Source organism: Pavona decussata, unplaced genomic scaffold, assembly GCF_977016875.1.
Source record: "Pavona decussata unplaced genomic scaffold, jaPavDecu1.1 SCAFFOLD_131, whole genome shotgun sequence".
NCBI classification, from domain to species: Eukaryota; Metazoa; Cnidaria; class Anthozoa; order Scleractinia; family Agariciidae; genus Pavona; species Pavona decussata.
The window spans coordinates 1,115,868-1,138,406 of record NW_028145545.1 but is presented as its reverse complement, the minus strand read 5'-3'; the positions used below and the strand labels follow the sequence as shown (position 1 = coordinate 1,138,406).

At 39.5% G+C, this 22,539-nt stretch overlaps 2 protein-coding genes across 4 annotated transcripts in view; both read left to right on the top strand.

The window, feature by feature from the left end:
* LOC146468405 (A disintegrin and metalloproteinase with thrombospondin motifs 6-like) overlaps nucleotides 1-22,539 on the top strand; it is a 234,253-nt gene that overhangs the window by 82,022 nt on the left and 129,692 nt on the right. The gene's annotated exons all lie outside the window — the stretch shown is intronic.
* On the top strand, nucleotides 31-21,807 carry LOC146468411 (ribosome biogenesis protein BMS1 homolog). 3 transcript variants are annotated; one of them, XM_085124580.1, is made up of 23 exons: nucleotides 31-430; nucleotides 1,041-1,120; nucleotides 2,073-2,261; nucleotides 2,644-2,786; nucleotides 3,329-3,450; nucleotides 4,770-4,915; nucleotides 6,028-6,093; nucleotides 6,662-6,760; nucleotides 7,200-7,234; nucleotides 8,510-9,492; nucleotides 10,127-10,228; nucleotides 11,106-11,366; nucleotides 11,811-12,009; nucleotides 13,698-13,851; nucleotides 13,994-14,095; nucleotides 14,669-14,849; nucleotides 15,276-15,334; nucleotides 16,110-16,232; nucleotides 16,821-16,916; nucleotides 17,816-17,867; nucleotides 18,626-18,801; nucleotides 19,876-20,034; nucleotides 20,844-21,807. In XM_085124580.1, the coding sequence occupies exons 1-23, from the start codon at nucleotides 67-69 to the stop codon at nucleotides 21,042-21,044; spliced, it is 4,092 nt and encodes a 1,363-aa protein (XP_084980706.1). In that variant the 5' UTR covers nucleotides 31-66; the 3' UTR covers nucleotides 21,045-21,807. The 3 variants fall into 3 exon arrangements, with proteins under 3 accessions (XP_084980706.1, XP_084980707.1, XP_084980708.1); XM_085124581.1 differs by having other exon boundaries at nucleotides 15,276-15,338; nucleotides 16,114-16,232; XM_085124582.1 differs by lacking the exon at nucleotides 10,127-10,228.

Genomic DNA, 22,539 nt, shown 5'->3' with positions numbered 1-22,539 from the left:
CCTGCAGAGTACCAACGAAAAGCCCGAAAAAGCCTGGTGCGAGTCTTCCCACGTGAAGCATCCAAGATGGCGGATGAAGAAGGTGATACTTCTGCGAAAGCGCACAGAAAGAGGCAATCAGGGCCTAAAGCTGAGCGAAAGAAGACCAAAAAACACTCGCCAGAAGATGCTAGCGCTCAAAGAAACCCCAAAGCTTTCTCCTTTAAGTCAGCTGTGCGAGCTTCCCGTCAATTTCGTCGAAAACAAGATGTGGAGACGAAACGCCATCATGAGCCCGTTGTTGATCGAACGCCTTTAGAGCCTCCGCCTTACATCATAGCTGTGGTAGGACCGCCGAAAGTTGGAAAGACGACGCTTATCAACTCATTACTGAAGAATTTCACCCGTCAGCAGTTGTCTGATGTCAAAGGTCCTGTCACCATCGTCTCTGGTTAGTACAAACAATACTAAACTGAATGATCGTGATAAAACGAATAAGCACGTGTCTTCACACCTTGTATAGATTAGTAACAAAGTAAAATTTCTAGTTAATGAAATATTGAAAAGAATACTGCTTTGTAATAAAATCACTTCTAAAAGACGATTGCTTCACATACGTTAGTAAAAATACCAAAGAAAGCGCATAAAACCAGACAATTAATTTTATGTGTACAGTTATGTGCAAAATTCAAAATGTGATAATTATGTCACATACATAGTCATACATACATCAAAACTAGGTTGTCATGCCAGCATCGTACATGTATGTCATCAGGAAACATTCATGTCAAAGTGTGTGATTTAGTGAAAAAAAATAACTATTATGTAGCTACCGAAAGCCTAATGGCCACACAAAAATCTTCACCTAAGGAAGGATGTCATCCATTTCCCCCCACCCCTCTCCACCACATCCCTGCAGGCCCAAGGATTAATAGCATTCCATTATGAAGAAGGTAAAATAATACTGAACAGCCTCACAAGATTAAGAATCTCTTGATTGTGAAAGGTTTGCCACTGATGTAGCATTTACACATGTTTAACCCAAATTGTTTCCTCATTAGGGAAGAAAAGACGTCTCACTTTACTTGAATGCAACAATGATATAAACTCCATGATTGATGTGGCAAAGATCGCAGATTTGGTGAGTTCAGATTTGTGTGCATGTGAGGTTTTGTGACTTATTAAATATTAGACAGATTGACAAAAAATGTACATGTACATCTACTCTTGGAACAAGTTTGAGTGATGTTTTTAAGCATTTACTTGGGGTATATTAATTGGGATTGGGTAACTGCATGTACATGTACATACAGTAATAAAAAGATTCCTGTTGGTCAATAAGAGGTTCTGGTTAAAATAATGTCTCAGGACCATACTTTAATATGATTATACAACATCATAACAAAGAAACACTAATCACCTACATTTACCACTGTAGCAATGTAATGGCCTCGTGAGCTAGGAAAGCCCACTAGCATGACAATATACCTGTACAGCACATATACAGGATTGCTCAAGAATGTGGATTTGTGATATTGATGGCAAAGCCAATTTTTCTGCTTGTTGCTCTCTCCCAAAGTAAAAGCGTGGCAAGGATTTTACAGACCTTAATGTCCTCTGGTGTTGTTTCTTTCCATTCAGTACTCCAAAAAGGTTTATCTTAATTCTAACAGGTGAAAAATATAGCGGCTTGAAAATAATTAGGACCAATCCATGCTAGTGTTTAGTCATGGTCTCTACCAAATTCGTATGTCAAGCACTTATATGTACATGTACACATGCAGTGGTTGTTTTTTTAGTCACATCTACATGTACCTGTATTGTCATGTTATATCTTGCAAGAAGGTGAAGCTCTTGTACTTACATTTTTTTAAGGCTCTTGCTAGGAGGCCATTGCATCTCTTGGTACGAAAGTCATATCTCTCAATGTGAGAGACTCGTTTCAAGATGATAGTCGTATCTCGCAAGCGGGTGGTAACTTAAGTACTTTTGAGCGGTATTCACCATTAGTTTTGATTAGTCATTGTTTTGCCACTGTTTTAACTACATTAGTTCATCAGTCTTTTTAAACCAATTTTTTTTTCTTTTTTCAGGTTCTTCTCTTGATCGACGCTAGTTTTGGATTTGAAATGGAAATTTTTGAATTTCTGAATGTTTGTCAAGTTCATGGTTTTCCAAAAATTATGGGCGTATTGACTCACCTTGATCTTTTGAAGAATAACAAAGCTCTGAAAAAGACCAAGAAGAAGTTGAAAACAAGGTTTTGGACTGAAGTTTATCAGGTACACTGAACATTACACGTGATCAATTCATGAAATATAATACTTAGGCCATTTCTGAGTTGTTTTGAACATCACTAATTTTTGAAGTTAGGCTTCAAGTAAAGCTTTTTGTAATGATATGAAATTTAGTTTTGTTTGCAGTGAATGAAAACTAATTTTCACAATAAGTTATGCACAAGGCCTTGCGTTCATAATGAAGTTCATTTAAAGCAACTTGAAAATGGCCTATCACACCTGTATCTCTGCTTACCAGTATTTGGACATGGCACATATCACCACACTGTATTTTTCCAGTGTACATGTACAAATTATGTACATGAAAAAATTAATTTAAAATATAATCATATTTTGCACAATTTGAGTTTTTGAACTTTTTATCCAGGGAGCAAAGCTTTTTTACTTGTCTGGCCTGGTGTATGGTTCATATCCCAAAGTAGAGGTTCACAACCTTGGAAGATTTATTTCCGTGACAAAGTTCCGGCCACTGACTTGGAGAGTTTCACATCCTTACATTTTAGCAGACAGGTATGTGTGCAAGTACAGTGTTCATGAACATTATCAGTATAATTTCCTGATCACTGAGAGACCAACAAATTTCATGTTGTCCTTAACAATAAAAAGAATTATGAAAAGAATTATCCTTTTTATCTTAAGGACGGTGCCTACTAATATCGAAGTATTTTTGTGCAGTTTAAGACTATGCGGGAAAAGCAGATCTCAGGAAGGCCTATTGGAATCCAAAACGAAAATTGGGGGTAGCCACGCATTTTTCAGAGATAATTAAGCAATAATATCTCTAAAAAGCCCTAAAATATGAAGCAATGTATGGGATTTTTTCCTATATTGAAGCTTAATTATCTCTGAAAAATGCATGGTTACCCCCAATTTTCTTTCGAGATACCTAAAGCGTTTGTTTAGTTCTGCTTTCTCCACATAGTTTTAAACCGCACAAAACTATTCCTCTATTAGCAGGCACCACCCATAGGAAACCCGAGTATCTCGAGATGCGCCGAACGTATGCGCAGTTACAATAGTAGGCACTGTCCTTAATTTGTGATCTTTCTTAGAATGGAGGAGCTTACTGACCCAGAGCTCATTCGTCAAAATCCCAAGTGTGACAGGAAGGTCTCCTTGTATGGCTATGTAAGAGGTACTCATCTGAAGCACAGTTCTAGAGTCCATATCATTGGTGAGTATAATAATATTAATAATTATTATTTGTTTCTGCTTATAATTATTGCTACATTGTAACACATAGTAAAATTTGTCTACATGTAAGAAAAAAATTGCAAACATACTTTATAAATAAAAAAATTTATTCTATTATAAACTGTTGACAAACAATTCTCTGTTCTGAAGAAAATTACTGTAATGCAGATCAAAGTTTGATTACCTAATTTTTGAGATGTTGCTCATTAAGGAATTGAACCCTGAGTTAAACAGAAAGACTCCATTTACGCCAAACTCTTTACGTGACTCTACGTGTGAATACCTTATTGCATTGTCATCACATACACTGTATTTTCGCTTTTTATTCAAAAAGACAATTGTCTCTTAGGAATTCTTTTTGCATTTGTAGTCGTTCTTATTTCATTCATTTATGACTTCTTCTACGTGTTATATTCTACATCAATAATTTGTTCTTTCACATGCACCTCTCAGAGAAAAGTTACCACCCTTTCACAAGGTGTGAAAGGCTCAGGCACCTTATTTTAAGCAATTATTCTAATGTATTGAGAGAACCAAGAACTGATAATAATTGAAGGGGTGCATGGAAAAAAGCCCTAAATGACATCTGATCTCATGTCAAATTCTCCTTTGCTCATAGAAGGAAGGACAAGGCAGTTTGCTAGGAGAATTAAGTAGTTGTCAAATTCTCCTTTGCTCGTAGAAGAAAGGACAAGGCAGTTTGCTAGGAGAATTAAGTAGTCTATCAGATGTCACTTAGGGCTTCTTTCCATGCACCCCTTCAATTGTCTCTTATAAGACAAGCCTGTTGGATAACAAGGTAATAGTGGGTGATGTAATCTGTGGCAAGACACAACAAATAAAGATCTCTCTTGTTTTGTTTTACCCATTTTACATGTACTGTATAAGGTGCAAAAGCTTTGATTATCACAGTTGTGTATTATGACTCTTTAAAATGTTTTTAAAATAAAAGATCTCCCATGGTATATACGGTTACTTGAATGTTGTCCTATTCATATCACTAGATGATCAAACGTATGCGGTGTTAGTAGTAGTAGCCCGCACAACTGGAGGTTTCATTGGTTTTGTGGTCCACAGTGGAGCCATGAAAACAAGTGACAAAGCTACAATAAGACGAAAATGAGTGGTGAAGCCGCAAGAAGAATGTCCCTCCTTCATTCCCATTCTTATTGTAGCTTTTGCTCATTTTAGTCTTCTTGCAGCTTTGGTGCATACATGTACCACCAAACCCAAATGAAAATGCCAGATACACAGGCCACCGTAGTAGAAATGTAACTTGTCTTTTCTGTTGGGTTGTAGGTTGTGGAGATCACACTCTTGAAGAGATCAGCCTTCTGCCTGACCCATGTCCCCTGCCAAATGCAGAGAAGAAACGTTCATTGAATGAGAAGGAACGGCTCATTTATGCACCTCTGTCTGGAGTTGGAGGAGTGGTGTATGACAAGGTAATAATTAAATTAGAGATCTTTCATGCACACATGATTGTATATACTTTCACTACATGTACATGTACTGTATTCGTCTCTACCCTGGCTGGGATTCTACAGTACATGTTGTCCACCTCTAGCATCTTGAACAGTTTTCCCTACCACCTGTTGTAGCTGCAATTGGTTGCTCTCCATTTATTTTATACACCTACAGCTGTAGATAGAGGAAGCTGTCATGGAGTAAACTGTCTTTTTTTCACAGGGAATGAGTTAGACTGCAAGCAGTCTCTTTCTCTCCTAAGATCTAAAGCATGCATGGTGGATCTAGCAAGCCGCAAGGTGCTGGAAACACTGGCATGGAGGGAACTTAATTACTGTCATTTGCCTTCAAGGAAGAAGAAACCAAGAGACTTGTTTCTCCTCTCCCCAATCCCTGCTCGTTCACTGTTTCATAAAATAATGCATAATTTTACCATCACTTCGTGCACTGATCTGAGGGAAAAAAGTTGACTGATACACTTACATTGTAGCACTGATCCTTGTTGTTCAAAGAGTGGATACGTTTATCTAGTGGATTAAAGTCACTATTCCATACATGCCAACCCACGGAGTTCAAAAATCGGGAGACGTCCAGAAATCTTCAGGGGCAGCCAGCAGAACCGTGTCAGCAACAGCGAAGAGCCTCCGAGGGCTGTGGAATTTCGGCTATATTTAGGCCTTCAGTGGGGGGGGGGGGGGAGCGTTCAATCTTTCACTAAGTATTCAGTATTTATAGCCGACGTAAAAAGAGGGAGATTGATGTACCAAAGCGGGAGAGCGGGAGATGAGGCAAAAAAGCGTAAGTCTCCCGCCAAAAGCGGGAGAGTTGGCATCACTGCTATTCAGCTGATAAAAATAATGTGTCAGTTAGAGTACATTTTATCTGCTGGATAGCTACACTTGTATTTGTTCACTGGATAATGTTATCGGCTCTTTGAACAACCGGGTCCTTATCTTTCACTTTGGACAAAAACTTTAAGGTACCGAACAGCAAATTTATTAACAACATGTAATTCTGGGTTTGATGTTGTCAGCATTGCATTGCATTGTGGCGACATAATATTATAATAATATAATTATACCCTTTTCAGGATGCTGTATACATTGATCTGGGTGGAAGTCAAGCAGCAAGAGAAAAATCCAAATCTTCACTTGAGGTGACTTGGTGACTGAAAGATTTTACTATCATGTAGTTGAATTAAGCTAGGTTAATAATGGTTGAGGTCAGCTGCAAAAATTTTTTTTCAAGTTTCATACTGTATTTCAGAAAGCAACTCATAGGAATTTTCAGGGTTTGGCTCCCTTTTTATTTATTGAAGTAATTTATTTTTAATTTTTTAAGAGGGGGGGAGCATTGGGCTCCTTATTTGTAATTATTGAGGTTCATGTACTTGCACCATTCCACTGATTCTTTTTTTCCTGGTTGTTGCCATGGCTACCTTCTGCATGTACCAGCTTTTTGCCTTCACCTTATTAACCTTTAACGGGACCTGCAAATGAACTATACTCACAAGATGAGTCACTGCAAGTTAGAAGCTGCAGTAATCTGCATGTGCATGGACATGTACATGAAGAGCTCCTGAAGAAGTAGACTAATTTCTAAATAAAGTAGGAATTGCAGCTTTTTTTTTCTTTCAATGACATGTAAAGAATCCAATTATTGAACGTGCACATGTACATGTCTAGTGATGTAATTTCTTAACTCCTGTTTTATGTTTCATGTAGGTTGAAAGCAGACCAAGTAATGAGCTTGTGTCATCTTTGATTGACACAAAACAAACCATTGACACCAAGATGAGGACAAGCCATCTCACATTATTTAAGGTAAGGAACATTTAAAGGTTTAATTTCATCTTGTTATGGAATAGCCTCACAGGCAGTCATTTTACCTTCCTCATTTGTGGGGAAGAGGGTGATCCAGAGAGACCCATCTAAGATGACTGCATGGGAGGTTTTTAAGCTATGGAGTTAAATGTATCAGGCTGATTTACGTGTAGTACATGCTAACATGATCAGTGTTCTGCATTTGCTGTTGTAATCCCATAACACTGTTTCATGCACAGTGAATTTCTAAGTAAACATATTCTTTGGTAGACTTGACTCAAGTCGTCTTCTTGTGCGCCGAAAGAGTGACCGACGTGCAATGCCTGGCTGGACTCCCACATAAACAGACTTTGCGTCTAATTCTGTGGAAACGAAATGAAACACTAATTAAACTGTGCGGAATAACTGTAAGATTTATTTTTTTTTTATTTTTCGTCAGGATGGTGCTCGTATAGCCCCTGATGAAGTCGTTGAGTAAGTATTATAATTATATGCACATTCAGCTGTGTGTTGCATTTTTATTGGTTCTTTTGGAAGTCCCTGTTTTGACCAATTATTGTAACCTGAACAGATTTTGTTTGAACATACTTGAAAATGTATAAAGTAAACTCTTGACCTTGTTCTTGATACTCTAACAAATGCAGCCTGGTTTTACAGAAAATTTAAATAATTATGTACTCTAACAGTTACATGTATGTAAGACAACAGCAACAACAACAATAACTTTATTTGTGTCAAAGTACTTTAGCATACCTGCTAGTTGGAGTCACAGTAAATACCAAATAAATGTTAAGAAGGACTGAGCGAGGACAAGTGTATGTATGTGTAGAATTATAGTGCTTATTCCAAAATGGCTTCTAAATTGTATTTTAACATTCTTTTGTTTGTTTTCAAAAAAATTAATAGGCCTTCTTTAGCTCAAAATTATTATTGTTTAGCTCAAAAATCAAAAGGATAGTTTACCTTGAATGAGGCAAGAAGGGCTAATTTGAGTAAAAAAAAAAAAAGGTGGAAGCCGTTTTGGCTAAGGTTTATACCCTGCAATGCTTGACCATTCCATTAATTGTGTGTTCATGTAGAACAAGGAAAAAACTAAAATAATAAACAAATAATTAAATAAATTTCCCTTATTTATGCCTGATAAGGTATGTATTAGTGCATGGTGCTAATGGGGCTTAGATGGACAACAAAGAAACAAATAGTTCAAGTTGAAAAATGACATCCCAGTAAAAAGTCCCAACAGGCAGGAGGCAGATCAGTTGGCTATGTTACAAGTGTTGTGGGGGAGTTAAACTGGGAACTGCTCTGAAACACCCTCGCCAAGCTGTTAGAGTGGAACGTGAAACATATACATGTAGCTGTTGTTGTTCATTTAGATGCTTGATTTTCTGTAACTTACATGTAGGTAACAAATAATACTTTGAAACAAGAGACTATGAGGTAAGAGAGCGAATCCCCCATAGATGCCCCTCTTCCTATGAAAATTTTTTTCAATCTATTTTTGTTTGCGTTGCTATTTTAATGTCGACATCTTATTGGTCAGTTAGAGTGACGTCATTTAATTTTAAACTCAATGGCAGATTATAATTTCCCAAAATAGCATGGTGCGAACTAAAAAAAGATTGAAAATAATTATCATGGGGCACAGGGATTCGCTCTCTTACCTCCTAGTCTCTTGTTTGAAATTACTTTACATAGTGGAAGAGATTTACAAAATTGTTGATTTTTTTTTAATCATCAATTTTGCAGTGATCAAGACTCCTCGAGACCTTTGGAGCAAGTTGTACGTGAGAATGGCCGTACAAGAAGGAAAGCAGTTTTTGGTGATGAAGGTGATTGGGATCAAGATGATGACACAATCGATATGAGTGCTGATGACAAGGACAGGAATGGTGTTGGCAGTGATGAGGATGAGGATGCCGATGAAGGTGAAGTTTTACGTGGAAAGAACATGGAAAGTTTTGAAAATAATAGCGATGATGATGATGACGACGATGATGACAATGATAATGGTGATGATGATGACAGTGGTGAAAGTGACGAGGAGGAGGAGGAGGAGGAGGAGGAGGAGGAGGAGGAGGTGGAGGAGGAGGAGGAGGTGGATGAAGAAATAGTTTTTAACTTAAAACCTAGAAAACAATCAGAAAAAGAAAAATTACCTAAGAAGCAAACCACACCATCAAAAAGAACTAAGGGACCTCTTGTACACGATGAATCGGAAGGTGATTTAGAACAAGGAGAAAGTGATGATGATGAAGTGGAATTTGAAGAAAAGAAAAATGGCGATGTTAACAAGAATTCAGGTGATGATTCCGATTCAGATTCAAAAATACAATTATTGTCGAAAGGAAAACGGAAAATAAGGCATGATGTGATTGTTGAAAGAAATGATGAACAGAGGGTTAAGAAGAAGTTTAAAAAGGAAACAAACTCTTTGGGACATACACGTAAGTCAGTTGAAGATCCTTTGTCAAGTCAAACAAAAGGTTCCAAATCCAACAAAGTGAGAGAAGCTGGAGGTGAAAGAACTGAAGAAGCCTTTGTGAAAATCTCCAAGACTAAGCTTAAAGCAACAAAGGGAATTCTTGATGAAAAGGAATTGAGCGAAGCTGGTGGAGATAGCGATGAAAATGAAGTTGACATGGAAAGTCTGGATGATGAAGACGATGTTGGATCTGGGGAAGAAGATGACACAACTCTGGAAGATTCAAGTCTTGGACTGGAAGAGGAAGGTATTATTGCACTTGGGTTTTCAAAAAGTGAACGATAAAGCGTATAACTCAACCAACGGTTGCGTTTTACATGTATAAAAGAATTATCTGTACGCTACATCGGTTACTTTAGGGTCAGTTAGCTTCCAAAAACCCATCTGAAATACAGCTGTGTCCTTTAGTTGTTTTCGTGAAAGCTGCTCTCCTGATAAGATAAACTGTAGGATATCTCTTGGAAGTGTGCAAATCAATTTAGGCGCTGTTACATTGGGCAAGTGTTTTTGCAAGTTGTCGCGCAATTTTGTTGCGCCATTGTGACACAAGTTGCACGGATCTTTGCCTGGTGTAACATGTTCTGAAAAGAACATGCCTCGCAACGTTTTTGTTGCAGTCACCGTTGCACGAAGCCGAGCGGACTTCTACTTCTCGCAACGATTGCGGCAACAAAAAATTGCGAGACATGTTCATTTCAGCGCATGTTACACTAAGCAACTATTCGTGCAAATTGTATCGCAACAAAATTGCGAGACAAGTTGCGAGAAAACTTCTCTTCAATTGCAGGTTGGGCCATTTGTAGGTGACAGAATTACTTTTAAAAAAAACTGTCACCCCACGCATTGTTTTCCTTACAAGTTGCTTTGGTTATGTTTTTCAGGTACTTTGAAATGGAAAGAAAACTTGGCCCAAAAAGCCGCAGCTGCCTTTCTCCGGCGCCAGCAAGATACTACAAATCTACAGAAGCTTGTGTATGGAAATGGTGAGATCACCCCTATCTTGACTTCTTTTATTTTGCGAGAGTTCCCTGAGCCTTCTGATGCTACAAATTCCCATTAAGGTTACCGTATACCTCTAGAGGTGTCTCGCGTCCAAGCGATGTAGCGCGTTCGGTTTAAACTGTAGATACATAAGCCCCATATCAAATTAAAGCGTATAGAGATGGCTATCACACTATACCAAGCATTTTGAAATAAAATGAATTGTCGAATTTTTAGCGCTGTTTTCTCGAATCAATTTTTTCACTTGAAAGGGACACTTTACAGCGCTAAAACTCAAAGAGAATTTGTTTGTTTGCTTTCAAATTTGGACAGTAGCTAGTTTAACATATAAACAACAAAAACGTGTCTGCGATTTTTTTCTTTCGAAATGTTAATCCTATTTCGAAAATGTTTTGTACCTTTTCACTGCAATTGAATATGGCAAAACGCAGACACGTTCTTTTAGCGCTTTGGGTCTGGTAACTGAGGAGCAAATTAAATTAGCGAAAATCAAAATTCGCTTTGACTTGTAGCTTTCAAATAGTGATTCGGACGGTCGCATTTAGAGGTCGTGAAAAATTTGGCAATTCATTTAATTTCAAAATTCTTGGTATAGTTTGATAGCCAGCTCAATAAGCTTTAATTTGACATACGGGTTTAGGTATCTACAGTTTAAACCGGACGCGCTACATCGCTTGGACGCGATGTAACGCAGTAACTGGCCCGTCAAGTCAGGAGTCTGACAGTGAAGTGTTCATTAAGGTTGTCAAAATGTCCCTCGTTACCAACAGTCTTACAGGGGTATCTTTTCCTGGACAATCCTACAACACAAATTCATCACTAATTATTAATTTTTGTTCTTTTATTTACAATGTGTAGTGCTTTATACAGCCAAGAATCAGGACACTTTGGGCGACAGCGATGATGAAGCTGTGGGTGGTATCTTTAGACTGAAGGCAAAGAAAGATTCCCAAAGTTTAGGTACAGTACACGAGAGAGACTGCTCACTGGAGGTGTCCAGGACGTCCGTGAGGGACTGGAGCCAACCGGAAGTGCTTGAGAGCATCCGGGACTGTTTTGTCACAGGAAAATGGAAAGATTCTGAAGATGCTGAGGCGCTGCTCCAAGACGACGATCAATGTATGTACAGTACTTGGATGTTTGTCATGTGAAAACAGATACAGTTTAGGGTTTTAAAAGTCTGTTACATTCGCAATGGATAATCTACAATCTAGAAAAATGCTGCTGGAACGTGCTGCCGCTTGGTCACTTGTTTAAAGAAATACATTTCTCACATGTTGCATTCCATTTGTCTCAGCTGCACTGAGATCCAACCACTGAGCACTTAATTGACAAGGAACAAAATCAACAGGGTTTGCCGTCAGAGCATATCAGAGACTAGCTCAGCCAAAAAAAAAAGGAAAACTTGCTGACCCTAATTACCTATGCTGAAAATAATTACCTTATGCTTATGTCACAGGTGTTCTCACTTGCTTTAGTGGCGTTTGTGCTTATGCTTATGTCCAGCTAGTGAAAAGCAGGCGTAATGGAGTGGACTCATCTTTGTTATTTTGGTTTTAAAAGTGTCCGATGAAGACATATTTGGAGACTTTGAAGATCTGGAAACGGGCGAAGTTCACAAGGCTCAGGACAAAAGCGACTCAGAGGGGGAGGGACAGGCGTCTGATGAAGGCGAAAGGGAGGAGGAGGAAGAGAAGGAAACAGAAGGAGGGGATAAAAGACTTGAGAAGAAAAAGAAACAGAAAGCTGCTTTTGACGCTATGTATCCTTTAGTTAGTAACCTTTTTTTCGGGTTAAGAAAAATATATTAATTTTTAATCTTATTTTTATATATAAGATAGAAAATGTAACACAGTTACTCGAGTTTCACGCACTAAGCGATCATCAGACAGTACCGTTGGAGTTTGTAGAGTTATAATTTAAGGAGGGCGGCTGGAGCGATCTTGCTTCTGATTGGCTGCGTGGAATTTATTTTCATGCCTGCAAATAAATTCTACGCAGCCAACAGAAGCAAGATCGCTCCAGCCGCCCTCCTTAAATTATCACTCTACAAACTCCAACGGTACAGTCTGATGATCGCTTAGTGCGTGAAACTCGAGTAACTGTGTTACATTTTCAATCTTAAATTTATATTTCGCTCTGCATGTTTTTGCATTGAGCACTCCTGTGACTGAAACAATCATTGTATTGTTTCTTTGTTTATTAATTTTTATAAATATAACATTTGTACTATCGCGTCAAATGTGGCACACAGCTATTACCAAATATTTCTCTTCGCCCTACCATACCCCACTTGGGAGCCTGTGGACAGACTACGACCATACGATAAGGGGGTTAGTTTCCAAAGAAACTGCAGTGATGCGTCGGTGGGGAGTAGAAACGAATGTTTGGTTTATCAACAGAGATGATAACTAAAGGTAAATTGGCCACGGCAAAGAGATTCGAGTGCTGATGTTTGGAGCATTAGCAAGGCCTTCGTCAGGGCGAATCAGCAAATTAAAATGCACAGCGCTTGAAAAGTTCGTTGCAGTGCTGATTGTCTGTAATCACCTTTTGTTGTTCGCAACAATTGGTTCAACGCCGCAACGATTTGGTATTAAGTATTACGTGGCGCAACATGTTTCCTGCAACTATTTTCCGTCTCACAACGCTTTTTTGTCCCGAAAACAGGCTAGTGTGGTCATTTACTTGTCTGAAAATATAAATAAAAAATAAACAGGTAAACGTTTATCTGACCGTCCGACAGGAGGAATTTCTGTCAATTTTTGTTGCTTGATGGAGTTCAAAATTAAATGTAAGCCATAACGTTGATCCCGAAAGCTGACAAATACCTCTTGGTAACATCACCAAATCGTACATGTTACTTGAGGCGATCAAAAGAACGTTTTTCCATGGCAACTTCACCTTCGAGAATCATCGTATGATGATTCCTTTTGCTACTGCGCATCCGTTCTGCGCATCTCGGGATGGTCTGACAAAGTCGGATTAACGGAGTGCCTGCTGAAACAATGGTATTTTTCCGCGGTTTATAACCACGCGGGAAAAGCAGTTCTTGGCAAGAGTTATTGGAATCCGAAAAGAAAATTAGGGGTAACGACGCATTTTTCAGAGATAAAGCTTCAATATGGGGGAAAAAATGCCATAGTGCATTGTTTTGCATTATGGCGGTTTTAGGAATTATTGTTCCGTAATTATCTCTAATATATGCGTGGCTTCCCCCAATTCTCTTTTTGGGTTTCAATAACCCTTGCTAAGATCTGTAGTCAAAAACCATACAAAAATACTTTTGTATTAGTAGGTACCGTCTCTAAGTAGCCAACCGTCAATGAAATATCCTTGCCATACATGTAAGTATTAAAACTGGCGCTAGGTTATTGGCGTGAATTGGTTGATTCCTTCTTTGTTCTTTTTATTGTTTTTGTTGTTGTTGTTTTGACTTAACCTGGGAAGATACGACGAAGGAGATGAAACATCGTATTACGAAGAGCTAAAAACACAGATGTCAGAACAGGCACAGCTCAATCAGTCTGAGTTTCAAGACTTGGATGACGAAACACGCGCTCAATATGAAGGGTTCAGACCAGGAGCTTACGTCAGGGTGGAGGTCAGATGAGTTCCTAATAAAGCGTTCACACTAGCTGTAATGGTTTTTAATCCAGTTTCACTGGGTCTTATAAGAAGAAGATTAAGATAATGGTCCGGTATCATGTGAACAGTCCCTTAGCAGCCTCTTTTTCTAATTCCAGCTGAATGAGATGCCCTGTGAGTTTGTTACCAACTTTGATGCCAAATATCCCGTTATTCTTGGTGGGCTCCTTTCCAGTGAGGACACGATGGGATTTCTTCAGGTTAGTGAGGCAATTCAGTTAGTCTATTCGTTCTTATGTTAGAGTGACTCTTTAAATTATGAGACCATGAGCAAAGAGATGTCAATGGATATATAACCAAGAAAACACACAACACTTTTTAAATTGCTACTATCCAGACCTTTTGGCAATATATAACCAAGTTGATCCCCCTCGACGGCGACGGCAACGAGAACATCACAAAACAATGGCCATGCATGTGCATTTTGAAGTTTGGTACATTTTGTCGCCGTACTCGGCCAAATAACAACGTGAAGTGACCAAATTTAAGTTTTTGTGGACAACGTGAGCACAGGGCAGTAAATTGTTTATTCTCCGTTTCAACTTGAGCGCCATTCCAACCAGTTCTGTTACTGGATAGTTTGGCCACATTATACGAGTTGAACGAATTGGAATAATCGCGAAGTAGTACAAGTAACGAGAACTTATATTTTCAAGCGACGTTTTCGTGGCGTTGCCGTCGTTTTTTTTAAAGTCCCTACTTTTACAACGCAGACGGGAGTGTTCAAATAGGCCATTTTCGAGTTGCTCACGTGTTGTCGAACTCGTTTTCAGTTGCGTTTCAAAAAGCATCGTTGGCACAAACGCATACTGAAGACGCGAGATCCGGTGATCGTGTCTATGGGCTGGCGCAGATTCCAAACGCTTCCAATGTACTCAATCCAGGACCACAACGGCCGGCATCGGCTACTGAAGTACACCCCGGAACACTTACACTGCATGGCTACCTTGTTTGGTAAGAGCACCTCTTTAAAAGATTGAATGTTTCATGTCATATTCTCATCCTTGTAATTGTAGATTATAAAACGTTCTTGCATCGATATAGCCGTCTCGAAGATTGCTTGATTGCTTGCTTGCTTGCTTGCTTGCTTGCTTGCTTGCTTGCTTGATTGATTGATTGATTGATTGATTGATTGATTGATTGATTGATTGATTGATTGATTGATTGAAAACGAGCACAGCAACGTAATTGGAGAAAACAACCTAGCGAAAAATTATCAGCTCCCAATTTGCTTCATAGCTCCGTTTGTGAGGGCATTATTATGGTAACACAAGGTAATGGGTTTGAATTCCGCTAAAGCCAAACGTTTCTAACAGCTGCTATCATCATCAATCAATATTCGTACAACATTTCATCTGCATATCCTCGGTTTCTTTTTAGGTCCTATAGCTCCTCCAGGTACTGGGGTTCTCGCTATTCGGAACGCAGCTGGCAACATGGTAAGTACCGATAATTGCAGTGTTGGTTTCGATGAAAGTAAGAGCCCAATATGAACGGAGATAGGTGTTATTCTTAAAGCCAGGACACGTGATGCAACATCGTAACGTTACCCGCGATACCACAGAAATAGTAACGCGTAATATTTCCAAACGTGAGAGACCCCCACGAGTCTCCTGTAGCTCAGTGGCAGAGCATCCAAACTAGTAATCGGTAGGTCAAGGGTTCGACCCCTATTGGGAGAACTGGGATTTTCTTTTCGGAGTTTGCCTGTGCCACTGAGTGAAAAAAATGCATATAACATTTTCAAGGTAGAGTAGTTGGAGTATTGTAAAGAGTGGACACATGTTATGCACGATGTTGCATGCAATGGTTACTCCCGGCCTTTATATTTTAGAAGCACGAATGCCCACGATCAAAAGTAAAGTAAGGTAATTTATTTAATGTCAATAACATGGGGAATGCTTGTGCAATCTCCCGAGCCAGAGGCTTATGATAAAGTGCTTGACAATAATCCGGATCGAATTGGAATTTGGGAATGTTGGTTTTTGAGGAGAGGGGATAAACGGAGACCCCGAAGAAAAACCTCTCGAAACAAGGACGGGAAACCAAACATGACTTCAGTACAGCAACGAACAGCAGAAGGAACAGTTTCTCCCTAATGAGCGTTACCTACGTTGGTTCATGTTACATTAAGCTCGTATAGTAAAAGAGTTGTACGTTGGGAGTTACCTTTCAGCTAAGCGAGTAATTATTCTTCTTACTCTTCTTTTGCAGGCAGATTTTCGTATTTCAGCTACAGGAACCGTGTTGGACTTAGACAAGTCCATACAACTTGTCAAGAAATTGAAATTAACAGGAACACCGATGAAGATCTTTAAAAACACAGCATTTATAAAGGTGATTTTTCACTTTAAAATATGTTTGTTTCTATGAGAACGAGAGGTTTACCTTGCTTAATTAAAGGTGGCTCTATCTTTTAAATGCTGTGTTTGATATCCTCAAGTATGACCATTCAAAATAAAGTGATAGACCTGGTAATTGTGATGTACAGGACAAAAACGGTTCCTAGTGACCGGGTAACGATCTTATCGGCACACGTTTGTGTCCTGGTTCGGGTTGTTCGAAGGCGGGTTAACGCTAATCCAAGGATTAGAATTATTCAAGGCTTCTTTTCTCTCATTCTCTCGGCTGATGTCATTTCTCTACAATTTTGAGCTACAGATTGCAAGTAAAAAGTCAAAACTAAAAGCTACACGAAGCTTTTTGAGACTTCTCCGAGAAGTTGTTTAAATGGTTGTAAATTTGACGCCAACCCTTATCAGGCTTAATCGTAGCCCGGTCGAGGAACAGGGAAGTGAAAGGTGTTGTTTTAGCTCAAACTTGTATCCAGTTATCGGTTCAAGTCTTTCTTGTAAAGGAACGCCATATGGACTGCAGAGCACCGACTCCTAATTGTACTTCACACCTTTCATTTTCTTCGTTCAGGGAATGTTTAACTCTGCTCTGGAGGTGGCTAAATTTGAAGGTGCGACAATCCGAACGGTCAGCGGTATTAGAGGGCAAGTCAAGCGCGCGTTGAAGGTATGTTTGTGTCCTATGGGTCTTCCGCCGCTGCCAAATAGGCCATTTTCGAGTTGCTGTGAACCTCACTTATCATTTGGCACTTAGCGAGGCTAAGTGCAAAATCCTTCATTTTGTTTGCATGTTAATGAAAATTAATTTTATGATAAAAACTTTGCACTCAGCCTCGCTTTTGGCAAAATCCTTCATTTTGTTTGCATGTTAATGAAAATTAATTTTATGATAAAAACTTTGCACTTAGCCTTGCTTTTACAACGAGGTTCAAAGCAGCTCGATCGGAAATGGTCTATTGGCTGTTCTGGAATTTAGGCAGAGATATTTCGTAATACATTATACCTGTGGTGTGGTTCTTCACATGGAGATTGCCCAGCTTCGAGACCATGGCTAGTGGTTGGTCGCCGGGAGAGACTCTGGCGTAAAAGTTTAGAAGCCATTAACATTTTGTCTGCATTTCCCTTGCACTACTAGTTATCTTGTTTCAAATTCCCATAACGAGGGTTTATACAAACATGAAGGCACAAGCATAAATCCTCTTCATGTGCGAGTAGACAGAGCTGAATCGTTCCTGAATATTGTGGATTGTTGACCACGGAGATTTCACATTCTGAGTTCACTAACACGAGGCATCCAATATGAATAGTTTATTTAGGATGAGTCAGCCAGCCACCTGAAGGCGACTGATCGACGTAGAATGACAAGAATCCCCTCTCTCCCACCCACCTGCCAAGCATCTAAATAGTCCCGAAGTATCCCATCACAACACGCGACCCTCTACATCATGACGTCAGAATATTAATTTCTGACTAATTCGTTCCCTTGTCACTCAATTTTCAGAAATTACATTTCTAGTTACCTACCATGTAAAATAAGGTGACTCATTTGTGTTTTCTTACTTACAGAGTCCAGAAGGTGCTTTCCGTGCAACATTTGAAGACAAAATCCTCATCAGTGGTATGTTGTTTTGTCCTGGGTAGCACAGGCCTGATATCTTTCATTAGATTTTATAAACGCGGGGAAAGTTGCTTCCTGATAGTAAATCATTCTCTGGGTTCAGACTCGTACCCAGTCGCTATTTACGTGTTTTGTGGGGTCAGAAGATTGGATACGAGTATGGATTGCGGCGAGCGGGGTGTCTTCCCATGACACCCCGCGCGCCTGAACCATCCTCGTATCCAATCCTCTCACCCCCCAAACACGTAAATAGCGACTGGGTACGAGCCTGCTCTGGGTTAGCTTCAAATAATACTTTCTGTGAAATTTTGTTTATCGAAGCCAAGAAAGTGTTGCTCAACATCTTCTTAATCAGGAAAAACCTCATATGTAAATTGTGTGTTGAAAGTAAATGCAATTGACGTTTTTCCTGATCAAGAAAATATTAGTTTGTATGTCGTAAAAGCTTGAGCTGACTAGAGGTCGCTAAGCGAACGATCCAGTCTCGTACCCAGAGTCCTCAGGCTCTTTGGTCAGCGGTTAGTTGCCAGGAGAGACTCTGCGGACTTCGAATTTTTTGGTAAAACAATGGAAACGGTTACGGAACAGCCAATCAAAAAGTTTAAATTTTTTCGAAATCCTCAGAGTCTCTACTGGCGCCCACCCGCTGACCAAAAAGCCTGAGGACTCTGGGTACGAGATTGCGAACGATCTAGAAAGAGAAATTATCTTCATAAAAAACGAGAATTAGATCAAATTCTTGTTTGATGTTTCCCCAGATATCGTTTTCATTAGAACTTGGTACCCAGTCTCCGTGCCGAATTTCTACAACCCTGTGACGTCACTGCTGCTGCCTCCCGATCAGAAAGAGCAATGGCAGGGCATGCGCAGTGTGGGCCAGTTGAGGAAGGACCTGGGACTGAAAGCTCCTGTTAACGCGGACTCGTTGTACAAGGTGAGTCAGTGATATTTCATGTTCCTGTATGCTACATATGCCGGTTAAGCTCTGGAGTAGCGCTTATCTGTGACCTTATTGCCGCTTTACCTGTTACCATGTCAAGAATGATCTTCATCGTCATCATTATCATCATCGTCGACGTCATCATTATTAGGGACCGTAAGCAGCAACGACGATAACGACGGCAACGAGACCGTCAGAAAGCGATAGTTTTAATTAGCAAAACACTGGCTCTGCACGTTCGTTATACACTTAAGCACAAATCTTTGTCATCTGAAAGCAAACGTAAAATGTCAAATACTTGTGAATTGTTCGTGGGTAGTCTGACGCGGCGTTTCGTCTCGGCCAAGAGACTCTTCAGAGACCTTCAGAATTTGTAGGCAAACTCGTTGAGCATCGCGCTCAAAGTCCCGTTCGCAAATTCAAGATGTTAGCAGTCTGGCCCTCTATCGCAGAAGGATTCCCAACCGCACGTACACGAGTTGAAATTTATACAATAAAGAATTGAAAAATTGTCAAATACTTGTGAATTGTTCGTGGCTAGTCTGACGCGGCGTTTCGTCTCGGCCAAGAGACTCTTTAGAGACCTTCAAAATTTGTAGGCAAACTCGTTGAGCATCGCGCTCAAAGTCCCGTTCGCAAATTCAAGATGTTAAAATGGCCACATTGAAGGTTTTATGGAGAACGTGAACGCATGGCGATTAATTTTCCTTTCTCTTTCTGAACTTTAAGCCGCCGCTACGACGTTAGCTCCTGGAAATGTCGGCCATATTGAACAAACTTAATGAGTAGAAATTATGGCGAATTTATTCAGAAAATGCGACTGAAATTATTAAGTTCCGTTTACGTTGGCGTCGTCGCCGTCTCTGCTTAAGGTCCCCATCATCATCATCATCATCATCATCATCATCAACAGAACAAACCTTTATAACCCAATAAAAACATGCTTTCTGTATAAAATAAAGTTATATTGTTAATAAATTGTACTTAATAAGTTCTTTCAGTGACCGTAGTTTATTTAGTTGTTTATTTATTTATTCATTTATTTGTATTTTTTCAATCTTTTTTCAGCCTGTGGAGAGGGTCTCTCGCCAATTCAATCCTCTCAAGATTCCCGTCAAACTTCAAAAGGAGTTGCCGTTCAAATCGAAACCTAAACTGATGAAGAAGAGGACGAAACCTACCCTGGAAACCAAGCGAGCTGTTGTCATGGAGCCCAAAGAGAAATCGGTAAGCAGAGTGATCAGTTTGACTAGTTACGAATTAGATTTTTATCTGCTGATAGTTGCCAAGGCAACTGTCAAAGTCGAAGTCACAGATTCCGCAATAGGATGAGCTAAGCGAATTTCGTCTTGAAAAGAGCCGATAACGTATTTTGTTGGGGTTGTCCGTCTTAAAAGGTCAATTGTCTGGCGGTTCCTGTGGATTAAGGTGTATTTTTCCGAAAATGAGCGATGGTACCCAAATATGGATAGGCTGGCTATTGAGCCCAAAGCACATTAAGAGGCGATTACCGATATTTCTTCTGGCATGGCATAAAATTCTCCGTTCGATTCTAACCAGGGATACTGTTGAATATGTTGACCCCTACTTGACTTAAAAATACAGGGTGTAGTCAGTAAAAGCGGGAATTAGGGGTTCTAGTTATAAACAGTTAACGCAGAAGGATATCAGTCTATCCTTTCTTTCTTCTGGTAAAGCGATTGGTGTTCCTATTACGAAGGAAGAGATGTCTTTATAAAGTAATTACTTTCGATCTCTTAGTATATTGTACTGTTTTGTTATTGTACTCGTTTAGCTTTCGCTTCTTTCGGTCCAGTGTAATTAGCTAAAATTGATAAACATACAATAAAGATTGAATTGTCCACCGCTTATCAAATTCCTTCATATAAGGCTGATGCACCTCCAACGATAATTGTAAAGTTTATAAGGAGGGACACTTCTTCTGTAATAAAAGCAAAGTGTGAGTCAATAAAGTTTACTACTATTCTTTCATCGCTCAGCAGTTAAAAGTTGCATTTTTCTTGTGCTCCTTGCAGGCATTCACTCTGATGCAGCAGCTTTACACGGCAAACAAGGAGAAACAAAGAAAACGAAAGGAGAAATTACAAGAAAGAAGAAACGTTTTCCGCGCAGAGCAGGAGAAGAAAAACGTCAAACGATTACAGAAACAGAGAGAGGAAAGGAAAAAGATCTTTAGAATGTTAGGACAGGCCGAGAAAAGGAAAAAGAAATCGTGATCGTGAAGGCAAGATGTTTTCTCGGAAATGGGTGCTTCTTGCTTGTCGCCAAGGCACAGTTGCCTCGTGAAGTGCCCCCGTGAAAACTGCCGTAACAAGCTTAAAATCGTTTGCTCCCGACCCTCCCCTTCCTAAAGCGACTTTTTATCAGGGAAGTGGTCAAAACTACTTTACTTGAACAGTACCTACTAAACCGCAAAATAGATGGTGGTCTCTGCCTGCCCTCCCTTTCCACAAAAGATGGTGTCTTTATTGCATAACCACCCCTCTATCCAGCAGAAAAAAATATCAATGAGATTCAAACATCACGTTTCTTGTTTATCTGGCATTGCCGACTCTTGCTAGCTGAATATTTCTGTTTCAACTTAAATTTTAAAGCCAATAAAATTTTGTTGATGCGTTAGGTGGTGTCTTTAATAACCCCCCTACCCCAGACAAGGTGGGTCCTCTTTGAACAAACTTGTTTATATGACCAGTTTCCTAAACATTTCGGCTTGAAGTTGCTTGGAATTCATAAGTAAAGAGAAAGGAAGGGCTTCATTCGAAAAGTGTCAGCTATCGGCAATTTGTGATGTTCTCTCTTTTGTGATGTTAAGGATTCGCATCAGTAAATGCGACGCAACTTTGGACGTTTAGGTGCAATTACGCTGAATAAAGGAACAAATCAAACAGGATAAAAACTTCTAAGAAACCTGTGGACAAATCAATGTTTTAGCAAAACTACTTGGCCAGCATGGTCATCACTGGAAATAAAATCATTTTAGAGGCCCATGTTCACCCAAGAGACATTGCGCGCCGAGCTGAATTTCGCACAGTCGAAAATTCAGAAAATTACCAGCGAGCGCTAAATAGCGAAAGTAATCCATATTCATCGAGCTCATTTCCTGGAATATCACTATTTTTCGTGTCACTAAGCTTTGTATAATATCCTCTCGCTTTATTTATGTAGATATTTTCAAGAACAGTCTTCGTGTGGAAAGGAAAATTGGAAAATCGTCGGTCGCTTCTAAGTAACATCTCGCCGTTGACAATGTAGTTGTACAGTTGTTATTCCGAAGGAATGTATTCGTCTCGCTCTTATTCTGAAACAAAGGAGCCGGAGGATTTGTTGTGTCCGTGCATGCCTCTGTTGTAGCGATGTTCCAGATTTCTACGGATGTCTGACCTTAACACGTAAGTTTTTTAGCTCCATTCGATTTTATTCTCCCGATTCATGTAAACAGCGTTGCGAAGAGACGTAATAAACTGTATGGTTTTCTAGGTAGCGCTCCTTCGTTTTTTCTTATTGGCACTGGCAAATAAATTAAAATACTCATTTGCTTAGTAAGCTGCAGATTCATTCGTAGCGTCGTTGCTTTATCATCAAAGGCAGAAATAATTTCATGATAGTAAGATAGACCGGATCGGCGCAGCCCGCTATAATTTTAAAAGCGATATTAACTGAGCTAACGAGTCCAGCACTGTTAATTTCATTTCATGTCAGCTTTTAAAATAA